The sequence below is a fragment of the Callospermophilus lateralis genome, chromosome 1, assembly GCF_048772815.1.
Source record: "Callospermophilus lateralis isolate mCalLat2 chromosome 1, mCalLat2.hap1, whole genome shotgun sequence".
Taxonomy (NCBI): domain Eukaryota; kingdom Metazoa; phylum Chordata; class Mammalia; order Rodentia; family Sciuridae; genus Callospermophilus; species Callospermophilus lateralis.
The window spans coordinates 11,816,897-11,829,409 of NC_135305.1; the positions used below are offsets into that span (position 1 = coordinate 11,816,897).

Consider the following 12,513-nt stretch of genomic DNA (forward strand, 5'->3'; position numbering starts at 1 on the left):
TCTCTTCTAAATATTAAGACATATGCACTTAGCACATACATACAGTTAGGTTAAGGAGGTTGATGGAATGTGCTCAATTTGGGGGATCCTAACAATGAATGAATAGTTTTAAAATTCATTTGATACTCAATTCAGTGAGAAATATGAAAGCATATATGATCCAACCTCAACTCATGGAAAACCAGTGATATGAGCACATCTAAAATTACATTGAGTGATATGAAAGCATCTAAAATTATTCCTCAAGAGGAAGAAGAAGGGCAGGCTCTGGTCCTGTTCAGACACAGATATGAAACTATTAGTAAAATTTCTTCTTGTAGACATTAATTATGCACCAAGATTCCAGAGGACTGTTGAGGCTGGTGATTCAAATATCAGAGCAGCTGGGAATGACCTTCTTTGTACAGCGCCCTCTGCAGGGCACCCCTGACCTCTGCGTTCCTCAGGCTGTAGATCAGGGGGTTCAGCATGGGGTTGAAAAGGCTGTAGAACAGGGAGAGGATCTTCTGCTGCTCCTCAGGGTGGCGGGACTCGGGGGCCATGTACATGACGATGGCGCTGCCAAAGAAGAGCCCCACCACACAGAGGTGGGAGGAGCAGGTGGAGAAGGCCTTTCTGCGGCCCTCCCCTGACTGGATCCTCAGGATGGCCAGCAGGATGCGCGTGTAGGACACCAGCACCCAGCACAGGGGCCCCACCAGGACAAACACGCAGGCTGCAAAGATGACGACTTGGTTGAGCCTGGTGTCGGCACAGGCCAGCTTGAGGACAGACAGGATCTCACAGAAGAAGTGGTTGACCTCGAGAGGCCCACAGAAGGGCAGCCTCAGGATGAGGACCAGGTGGACCAGGGCCAGGAGGGAGCCACATGCCCAGGAAGTCACTACCAGAGTGATGCAGACTCTCCAGCTCATGATGGCAGAATACCGGAGGGGGAGGCAGATGGCCACATACCTATCATAGGACATCATCACCAGGAGAAGACATTCTGTGTGAGCAAAAGTCAAAAAGAGAAAGGTCTGGGTCATGCAGCACCTGAAGGAGATGGGCATGGCGGGATCCAGGAGGTTCAGCAGCATCCGGGGCACTGTGTTGCAGGCATAGGCGATGTCCACTATGGCCAGGTGGGAGAGGAAGAAGTACATGGGGGTGTGCAGTCTGGGGTCCAGGCAGCTGAGAGCCAGGATGGCCCCATTCCCCAGCAGAGTGAAGGCATAGAAGAGGGAGAAAATTCCAAAAAGAATTACATGAATCCTTTGGCCAAGACAAAATCCCAGGAGGATGAACTCTGTGACCATTGTCTGATTTTCCTCCATTTCTCTATTAAAGAGAATGTCAGATAGCTAGGTGACATGATCATTTTAAAACATTAAAATGTCTTAAACATTGAAACAAATTATTTATTATTTCATAGATTTTAGGTGTGTGAAAATTTATTAGTAAATGCTATTAAGAACCATTCAATTATAAGCAAATACATAACCAAATAAAGTGTTACCTGTCTGAAAAAAAAATAATTGTCTGTCTATAAGTTAGTATTTTAATCTGGCATACAAGGTTTGGAAGAAAAATATGAAACTAAGGATTAATTACCTGGAGGCTTTGACATTGATGCAATTAAGAACTAGCAAACCCATACGAATAACATCACCATGAAACAGATTGTCTAAGAGCTTCACATATGCATATTTGTAGGAGAAATACTGTAGAGACAGCTATGTAAGAATTTTAAAAATAAGAATAGTCCCAGAAAAGAAAATAATTATAATTACTTTGATAGGAATCATGATTGAGTTTAAGTATTTAAATTATCACTATATTCTAAAGATTGCATTATATGACATCACACAAAACAAATTATTAAACAGTGGCTTTTTGTTATTAATTTTATTTTTGATTGACAAATAATAGTTGTATGGGTCTTTGGTGTACACTATGATGTTTTGATGCATGTGTATAATGTGGAATGCTTTCAGGTAGGCAGTAGGAAGAAGAAGAAAGTGATATGATACATGTATGCATGTATAGATCATGTATGTCCAATGATATAAGTATCTATATTTATTTATCCATAAACATATGCACTAATATATTATATAAATGTTTATATATTTAATACTAATATATTATATTCATATATATATGAATATCATTTTCTTCAAAAATAGAAAGAAAGCAACATTTGGTAACTTGGCAACTGGTGAATTGGGTATTCAAAAAATTATTAATTCACCACAAGAATTTTTCTTTTGCAACTCATAGAGTTTGGGACAAATTGTGTTTCATCAAGCAGTCATGCACCATAAGCCTGGCCTCAGTGTACACTGGTGTAAATGTGTGTATTTCCATAAGCTCTGAAAGATCTTAGGAGAGTGGCCTGGCAGGTTCCTGTGGATGTCCCTGAATCTGGCTTTTTGACCTTAGATTATGGATAAAACTTGCTTCAGTAAATCATGTTGAAGTTTAACATGATTTATACAGCAAACGTTTGTCAAGGGTAAATAACTTGATACTTAGCACTTTTCCATGATTAGTGTGAGGAATGACACTGGTTTTGGCTGGTCCCTGTTGTAAGCATCATCTAACCAAGGGTGCCATCAAGTGTGTTCCCAGAAGCACTTGCATATGAAAGGCAGGATTGTATTCTGAGAAACAGACCTGTAAAACCCACCTATAGCCGAGGAGATTGACCATCTACAGATGGAAGGCAAGACAGAATCAGGAAACATGTGACTGGAGAGTTTGGGGGTCTGCAAAAGTCCACTCCAGCTGTCCTAGCCACCTGGTGGTTGAAAGTCCACATGGGTGTTTGGGTGATCAGCAATCAATAGCTCTACTAAGTAGGATCTCTGAAAAGTTCTTCTTACTCTGATTCATGCTCTCCAATCTGCCATTAGGCAATAATTCATTTTTCTAGTCATATATTTTTCTACCAACAAGTAATGTGTTACTTGGAAAATTTCTTCTCTCCTTTTTCATTATTGATTTTAAATCAATGAAGCTTTAGATATTCTGCTTGAAGCATTGTCCCATCATACTTTTGGGGAGCATGACAGTTTCTGAATAGAGTTTCCAAAGCTGGATCTAAAAACTAGGAAGCAAATTATGGGCAAAGTAACCTGTTTAAGCAAGACCTGGGGAAAGAAATAGGTTGCTTCTTTTAGCAACAGGTGACATGCTTTTTTCTTTCTCTTTTTTTCCTTATAAGCACCATTGATAAAAAACCTCATACAAAATGAATAAAAATAATATATTTAAAAATATCCACACATGACTGAGGTTGATTTGATGTTAGGTTAATATTAACAATGTCTGTGGCTGACAAATTTTCCACATTTATAAATACATGGAGCTTAGGAAAAAATTTGGCTGTGGAAGATACACTTCAATCCAGTTGATTATAAAGCAGTAATTTTCTTTCCCGGTTTTCCTTTATGTCTCTTAAAACAATATTAGATAGGGGTGGGGGGAATCCAGTACAATTCACAATTTTTTGATAGCCAAACTGAAAGACAGGTGAAAATGTCAGAATATATTAGTATCTTCCAGCACAGTTATGTTTTTTTTAAATTTTGGTTCCTTTTAATGTAGTGAAGTAAGTTTATTTCATATTCCTGGAAATTAGTATACATTTGTTGAATGACAAATGAATAAATCAAAGTAAAAACTGAATAAACAATGAAGAATTGGTGCTACATGAGACCTGGTTTCTTTTAAAATATAGTCTACTATAATTAGGGGAAGTTCAAGAAGAAATTCATTCTTGGTGATCTGTATTGAACTATGATTAATTTTCAAAGCAGAATAAGGATAACTATAGGTTTCACAAAACTTTGAACATGAGAATTTAGAATACATTTCTTTCTTATTTATTTTTTTCTTATTTTACTTGGTATCTATTAGTTAGCAATCAAATGAAAACCAAACATACTACATTTTGAAAGCCTGGAGGGAAAGAAGGAGGCATTTCCACTTTGAAATATGTTCCAGTTCTAAATGTGAATTTCAAGCATCCTGATGTATTAATTTATATACATATAACTTCAGAATTAAAAAATGGCTGAGTGTTATTCAGTTAATAAGTGATCAGGCCACTCTGAAGTTCTTTAAGTAAATATATGAGAAAGAAACCACTGCTTTATTTATAAACAAAGCATCACAACTTGATGGACCCTGTATTTTGAAAAGTAAATCTCAAAAGTCCAGTGAACTGGATGGTTTTTTTCTACAGTAGTAGACATGAGTGAAGCAGAATCCCTAAAATAGTCACCTATTGCTAATATATGGCTCAGTTGACCCCTAGGGCTGTTTACTTGTAAGTGACAAGGGATAACTAAAAACCAAGTTCTAGCTTACATACTTATAAGCTGAGATTTTGTTAAGTTTTCTTACAGGGTATGGGCTAGGATAAGGGATTTTTTTTCTGGGGAAAGTACTATTTTGGACCAGGAAGAACTGAGGGTCCATTTAATGTAATTGTCAATCTATTAAAATGGACAATGATGGTCAGACCAAGTGCTTCCTGTATCATCAGCACTCAGGAGCACAAAGTATAACAAATGGGTGCTTCTGTGCCTATGAAGACTGTATTGTGAAGATGTGCTTCAGGAGGAGAAGAGATTAACATAAAGGTAGGCAGTAAACATGAAAGTCCTCTAAAAAGAAAAGTATTATTAAAGTCTTACTGACTGTCTCCAACTTTGCTCACTTTCCTACATGGCCACCTGATACCTCAGTCCATTTTCTGTACTCTCTTCATTCCCAACACAAAGACTATACTCCAGGCTACTGAAAATCTATATTGTACACTGATTTCCTGAGCAAATTCTAGATATCTGATACTGTCCTTAATGCTGTGTAAGGTGTGTACAAGACATAGCTATAGTGTCCAGTGGGCTTCATGTTCCATTGCAATAAGTGTTTTTTCCCCCTAAATTTAGCATGCATTGTGTCTGTGCTGACAAGAATTAAATGTATAGTTTATAAATGAACCCTATATAATAATTGTGCTGAAATGAAGCACTACTGTTTAGTATGCCTGACTACAATTTCCTTTGACTAAGAAAGTCATCGCATATATTTCATCTAAATCCACAGCAGAAATTTCTTACTTTTTAGTGTCATCATTCCCACATACTTCTCTATCTTGTAGATATTTCTCCACCAATGAAAAAAAACTTGTAAATAAAAAATACCTTTACATACTTTATCCATGAAATGTGTACTTCTTAGTGCTATTAATATAGAAAGTGAATGATGAACATCTCTAGTGTTAATTGAGATAATTTAGGTCTGTTGTGATACTTAAAGAATAATAGTGATAGAGTAAAAGAGTAATAGTGATAGTCAACCAAAGGGAATGATAGTCAACCAAAGACTAGATGCTAAATCATGTCTAAGCAGAATTTAAGGTAAAACAAAATAAGGCAACTGGTTCACTCTCACATTTGGGCTCAAGAACCTCAGAAGGAGGATCAGGTGGAGGTTGGAACAGGGTCCCTGTTTCTCAGAGCTTCTGTGGTTGCTGCTGAACCCTCCCCTGTTCTTGATTGAAATGCAGCAGAATCCTCAGAAAAGGAGGTTTTTTTCCTCTGATGGGCTCAGCCTACTTAGCAGCTCTGGGGGGCCAGGTCACGAGACTTTGAGCATGCCTATGTCTGCTGGGAAGAAGAGACAAAGCAATTGTCTTTTTCTGTTTCTATTTTCATCCCCAGCAGGACACATAATTAGGAAGCAGAGAAAGGCACAGAGCACACCTCTGAGGCAACAGCTCTCATTACAGGCCCCAGAATACTTGACATGGTTTGAATCTCATGAATCTCAGTCTCCAGAATCCAAGGTGTAGAGACGCCGGGGAGAACAGGTTAGGGAGGCATGAGACAGCGAGGAGTCCATGGAGGGGTAAGGAGTCCCAGTAGGGCTCATTAGGGCCTGCCTGAAGGTAGAGTCTGCTAGGGCACAAACCACCAATACAGGTCATCCATGGGAAGTATGATCTAATCTCTGTTCTGAGTTGGGGAAGTTCTGATTTCAGTGCCTCAGGGAAAGATAGGAGAGTATCCTCTCCCTGGTAGCTTCCATAGACGCTTTCTGCTTTTTTCTTGATTGAGAAGATTTCCTACTGGAGATGTCATACGCATTCATATTTCACATTTTTTATATTATTGGACATAAGATACAAGTACTATTTTCAAAGTCTGCACCAATCGTACCATTTAGAGAGTCACAGCCTGTGTTCCAACACTACACATTCACTGTGAGAAAACTTTTAAGGACAATGAAATATGGCTCCTGATCATATGAAAGTCTTAGGAAATGGTAGACCATTTGTAAGTATTGGAATATTTCAGTATCTCTTCATGCTCCAGGGGACCTACTGAAAAGGTAGAAGTCAGGACACTAAAATAAAAGAAAAAATTGTAGTAGAAAACTAAAAAAAAATTACGAAAATAGTCATTTTAGGGCATAGTTTTAAAGTTAATATCATATGGCCATCAGTTATTAAAAGTTATTTTAGGGTATAAAAGTAAAAATATTGAACATGACAAAAAATTAACTGTTAATGTTTATAATGCTAAATTTAAGCCTAGGAAAATGCCTCATTTTAAAATTGCATGTTTTCTGTGTTTCTGAAAGCACAGCATTCTGATACAGCCTTTAACTGTGTAAGTAGTGGGTTTTGAAATCTTTCCAAGTTTTTATGAGAAAATTAGTTTGATTTTAAAACTCTGACATACCCAAATTATACTGATTTTATGCAGTGAGCACACACACACAGAAAAATGTATGCAAAATCATCAGGGCATACTGATTTGTGATGAAGGGGATGACTGAAGTCATTATCTCCAAAAAAATCTGTCATTGAAAAGTACCCATAGGGACCTGCCGTGACCTGCACGGCTAATTCAGAATCCTGCAAGGGGCAATGGGGGATTAGAAAGGACAAACAGAGAAAGTTGAGACCAGGTGGGACATGACATCTGGATGGCAATGCAATGACCCAGAGCTAGCTCAGCACTTTATTATATAGGTTTTATCATTAAAAGATTATTTGTGGGAAAGTTTCTGCAAAGCAGGCAGACTGGAAGTTCACAGTGCTGATGAGATATTATAGTTATCTCGCTATGCTCAGAATCCTCTATCTCTGGGAGCCAGTATCTGAATTTCAAAGCTAAAAACTGATATCTCGGAGCTTTTGCACAGAGTGACCACAGGGCAGCATCGCCATAGCAACTGGGCAATGTTAACCCATACTTTTGTACAGGGAGATCCCAGCGCAAGCGCACCACAATCATGAAGCAATCAGATACCTTGATCCACATCACTGCTCCCTACAGTAACCTTCACTTTCTGTAACCAAACAGAGCACAGATTCTCACAGGCTGATCAGGGATACTGTGCTCAGACTTTCATCCTCTGTAGAGATTCATCCTGCAGAGAAAAAAAAAAAAAAGAAACATTTGCCTTAGAGGACATTTTCAAGAGGTATTCACAATGAGTCAGTCAAATCTCTTGTTCCAGAAAACTGTTAATAAACACATGAAAAAAATTTCATGTGATCAGATAAGTTTGGAAAGCAGTGGTTGAAAGCTGGAACAGGATTATACTTGATGAAATGAAGTTTTAATTTTCACTATACTAATTGAGATTGAGGCCTAAAGGGAGGCATCCGGTATGAAGTCTTTCTTTTTTAAAAATTTACTTATTTATTTATTTGTTGTTTTTAGATATCCATGATGGTATGTATTTTGACATATTATAATTACATGGGATAAAACCCATTACAATTTGATCTTATTCTTGTGGTTGAACATGATGTGGAGTTACACTGGCCACATATTCATATAGGAGTATAGGAAAGTTACGTCCAATTCGTTCTACCGTCTTGACTGTTCCCATCTCCTCTCCCGGCCCTTCATTCCTCTTTGACTAATCCAATGAACTTCTATACTTCCCCTCCCAACACTCCCTTGTTATGTTTTAGCATCCACATATCAGAAAGAACTTTTGACCTTTGGTTTTGGGGACTGGTTTATTTCACTTAGCATGTTATTCCCCACTTCTATCTATTTACTGGTAAACACCATAATTTCATTCTTCATAAATTCATTTGGCCACAGAAGAGTTGAATGTCCTCTGGAGGAGACAGTGTTTTGAGGAAAACACTTTGGAGACAGGGAGTTGGACTGTAGTTTGATGAGGATATGGTAATGGGCATTGTTCTGGAATCATGGTTTCCAAATCCTGGCCCTGGTAGAGACTAGTTGCGGCATGATTTTCTATTGATAATATCTGAAGACATGATTTCTAGAATTCATTCCACCTCAGTTGAATTGAATCAATCAACCAATGTAAGACAGAAGACAGCCTGGTTTTCACTTAGTGCTAAGGTAATTTTCATGCTCTGAATGCTTAGGAGCCTCTCGGAATGATAAGTTCCTCAGTCATGTCAACCATGAAGCTGTAATCCTTTCACAGAGTTATCCCTATTCCCAGCACTCTCTTCAAAGAATTCTTCACTTCTGAGTTTCTGAGACTGTAAATCAGGGGGTTGAGCATGGGATTGAAAAGGCTGTGAAACAGCAGGAGATATTTCTTCTGCTCTTTGGGGTTCTCATAACTGGGTCCAACATATGTGATAATGGCTGTACCATAAAAGAGTCCAACCACACAGAGGTGAGAGGAGCAGGTGGAGAAGGCTTTTCTTTGACCCTCCCCTGACTGGATTCTTAGGATGGCACAGAGGATGCACACGTATGATACTACAACTGAGGAGAATGGCCCCACCAGCACAGATACTGCTCCAGCCAAGACCATGTTCTCATTGATATGGGTATCTGCACAGGCAAGTTTGAGAACAGCCATGATTTCACAGAAAAAGTGATTGATTTTTTGGGACATACAGAAGGGCAATGGTAGGAGTAACACTAGATGAATCAGGGACAGGAGAACTCCAATGGTCCAGGAAGTGACTGCCAGGGTGATGCAGACTCTCCAGCTCATGATGGCAGAATATCGAAGGGGTTGGCAGATGGCCACATACCTATCATAGGACATCATCACCAGGAGGAGACATTCTGTAATAGCAAAAGTCAAAAAGAGAAAGGTCTGGGTCATGCAGCCCCCAAAGGAGATGGGCATGGCTGGGTCCAAGAGGTTCAGCAGCATCTGGGGCACTGTGTTGCAGGCATAGGCGATGTCCACTATGGCCAGGTGGGAGAGGAAGAAGTACATGGGGGTGTGCAGTCTGGGGTCCAGGCAGCTGAGAGCCAGGATGGCTCCATTCCCCAGCAGAGTGAAGGCATAGAAGAGGGAGAAGAGCCCGAAGAAAAGCACCTGCATCTTTGGGCCAAGTGGAAATCCAAGGAGGAAGAATTCTGTGACAGATGTCATATTGTTTCTCATATCCCTGTGGCAGAGGAAACTGAATTAAAATCATCTTTTAAGAGAAGAAATTAAATACAGATACACTTTTGTGGGGTAGCAAAATATCCAGAGGCAGCTTCAGTGCATTTTTGTTTTTAAGTGAACGCTTAAAGACTTTATTTGGTAACCCTAAAGAAAATTTAAAAGTAAATAATACACACATATACATATGTTTTTATGTTAATATTTTTAATGAAGACAAGGCTGAAATTTCAAAAATAAGCTTATTATCCTGTCTTATTAGTCTAATATATGAGTTTTTTTGATTCAATTGAGTTGCTCCATATTCTTCAAGTAAACTCTACTTTTCTTGCATACACTGTACAGAATTATTCTCCGTTTGTCTTTCTTTATTTCTTTTTTTTTTTTCAGAAACAATGCACCTTAGCTGATAGACCTTATTACGTTTAATCTCAGGTTGGAAAGTCTCACGAAGGGCAGAGAATGCCAAGGTTGGATACAGGTCTGGGCAAATGCACCATTAGCCGTTGGCCTCTTGCCTGTGTGTCCACATGCACTTTCCACTCCTGTATCAATTGTCACATCCACACCAAAGATCTCATAAAACTTCCCATTGTTTAAGTATAAAGGCTGGTTTCAGCATCAAGTCTTATTTTTGTTATTTAGTTTTTTACAATTAACATTTAGATGGGCATTTATGTGAAGGACTGAACAGCTTTGGACCATGTCTTTTTATCTAGATGTGAAATCAGGAGATAAACATTGTTGGCTTCTGAGTCCTATTGTTAAAAGCTCTAGAATGCTGTTTTAGGCACTGTCTCTGCAGGTCAGGATAGGCAATAGTTCATCTTCTATGAGAAATATTGCCTGAGGCAATAGCTTATTTTTTTTTCCTCCTGAGTAATGATGCAGAAAGGGTGTCTAAATCTTTTGAGGTTGTCTATGATTCCATAGTAAAATTGTAAATATAAACATGGTATTGCCCTTCTTTCTTCAATTTTATTCTCATCTTTTATGTAATATCAACTTGTCTGAGAGATAGCGGGAATTGGCAGTAATCCTTAATTTAATGGTCATAAAATTATAAATCTGACACTATGAAATGTCATAAAAAATTAACTCATTTATATTTTGGACCTCTCCTGTTACCATTCCAACAGTAAATGGCATGCTCAAGCTGGTAGAAATAAAACATCATTTGGGAATTTATTAATTTCCTATTGTTGACCTTATCCTGTTCTTAGGTAGAGCTATTGATGAGTTAAACTCTGAGCTCCTATTTATTGCTCAGATTCCATGGCATTATAAGATTGGGTATAATAAACAATCACCATTTGTACACTTATTTATTTGTCTTGCTTCTCTGTTTATGACACTTTTAAATGAATTATTGTAAAAATAAAGTGCAAATCTATGTTGTTTGTTAATATTAAACTTTTACCAGGAAATCATTTTTCCATATATATTTCTTCACTTTAAAAATAGCTATCAATCAGAAATAACCGTTATGATATAAATTTTAATAATCTATTAACATGCTGATATATAATATATTGGTAACATTTAATATATTTTACTCAAATTATCTAAAAACCAATGAGCAGAATTTGATCAGAATTATACTTTTGCACAATAATAAAGTGTGATAGTAAAAGCAAATAGCAAACGAAAATAACATTAAATTATGTTGATTGGAACTCACAAGGATAAGTAGGAACTCTGGGTGTCTAGAGATGGTTATGGTATAGGCACTCCAATAAATAGTCATGCAGAAAAGGCAAACATTTCTACAATGTGGCTGGATTTCCTGCTGTACTCGCTGTTTGCGAACAGCCCAGGAAGGATCTTGGCTCTTCAAGTTACCTTTTGGAAGGAAAGGTTTTATGAATTTATCGTCTCTAAGGAGCACCTTCCCAACTGTCATGAGAGCTTTGTATAGTGATTGGGAAAATAGGTCTTACTTTCACCCTCATGATTCCTACAGAGACATGAAGAACCCAACCCCTGTTATACTCCAGCCTCAGAGGATTGGGTCTCATCTATTTCTGTCTCTGAGAAAGCCATGGAGATAGCAAGATCCTTACATTTTAAGCCAAGAACAGGTAATGTCATCATAAATAAAAGAATATGCATATATAAAGTCATACTGTGGGACCACATCACTATTATAGCTACCCAAATATGTGAATGTGTGATAGTTTATGGATTTTTATGTTCTTCCAGGACCCTGACATTCAAGGGGTGCTCTGGAGATGAAAAGATCCATGCCTGGTTATTGTTTAACAGTGAAATAAAATCTTGACATGAATTCCTGAAACCACATTTCTTTTAGTGTGGTCTGGTTTCCCAACTATTCTGAAGCTAGTTGGAGAACAAACTTGAATTCCAAGATCTTACTCATCAGACCATCTTAGATGGAAACTCAGACCTTTCACCCTTGGGCACACATGGAGATGTGTGGGCAGTTGTTTTAGGGATTGGAAGCTGTAAGTATTGTTGATCTGCCTGGAGGAAGAATGGAGGAGGCACAAGGATAAAGTAAACTTTACTTTTTGACATTCTCCATCTTTGATAATATGGTCCTGCCCTCATGGGAAGGAGGGGATCTGTGAAAGCAGAAGGCCAGCTCCTGTTCTTTCAATCCTTGTGGATGGGAATGAATCTGGGTTCTACAGTCACACTGGTGTACCTTACACTTAGCACAGTGAAAGATAATGCTTACATTATTATCACAGTGTATATGTGGAAGATAACATCCCACTTCTCCAGGGTGTTGCCTTAAAGCTCACAATTTATATCAGGTCACAATTTTTGAGAAATACAGAACATGTTGGAACCTATGAATTACTTGGTCATGTGTTTATCATCTTTCACTGTCATGGTCTATTGAACCATATGTGAAGTCATGCCATAAACCTATCAGTAAATCAGATGATCTGATAAGCCTCAATAGAGGTAATGGTCAGAGTACTACAGACAGAAAGGGAAATCCCCTACACTGAATATATATTATTTGCAATCATGATGAATTATTGCCCTATACAGACAAGGTGCAAGGAATCTGACATAATTAGCACGCCACCAACGAACTTATTGGTCTCCTCAGAGAAAGGTCCCATATTGGTC

The 12,513-nt window shown here is 38.2% G+C and overlaps 2 protein-coding genes across 2 annotated transcripts; both read right to left on the reverse strand.

The window, feature by feature from the left end:
- Positions 1-374: 374 nt before the first annotated feature.
- LOC143402264 (olfactory receptor 2A1/2A42-like) lies at positions 375-1,316 on the reverse strand. Its single transcript, XM_076859658.1, has one exon. It carries the CDS (start codon positions 1,314-1,316, stop codon positions 375-377), a length of 942 nt encoding a protein of 313 aa, XP_076715773.1.
- Positions 1,317-8,472: 7,156 nt separating this feature from the next.
- Positions 8,473-9,405, reverse strand: LOC143402272 (olfactory receptor 2A7). Its single transcript, XM_076859667.1, has one exon. The coding sequence runs from the start codon at positions 9,403-9,405 to the stop codon at positions 8,473-8,475; it is 933 nt and encodes a 310-aa protein (XP_076715782.1).
- Between the last annotated feature and the right edge of the window lie 3,108 nt (positions 9,406-12,513).

Bases quoted from the DNA above. Each gene is read 5' to 3' on its own strand.
- LOC143402264 (XM_076859658.1), bottom strand. From the start codon at position 1,316: ATGGAGGAAAATCAGACAATGGTCACAGAGTTCATCCTCCTGGGATTT.
- LOC143402272 (XM_076859667.1), bottom strand. From the start codon at position 9,405: ATGAGAAACAATATGACATCTGTCACAGAATTCTTCCTCCTTGGATTT.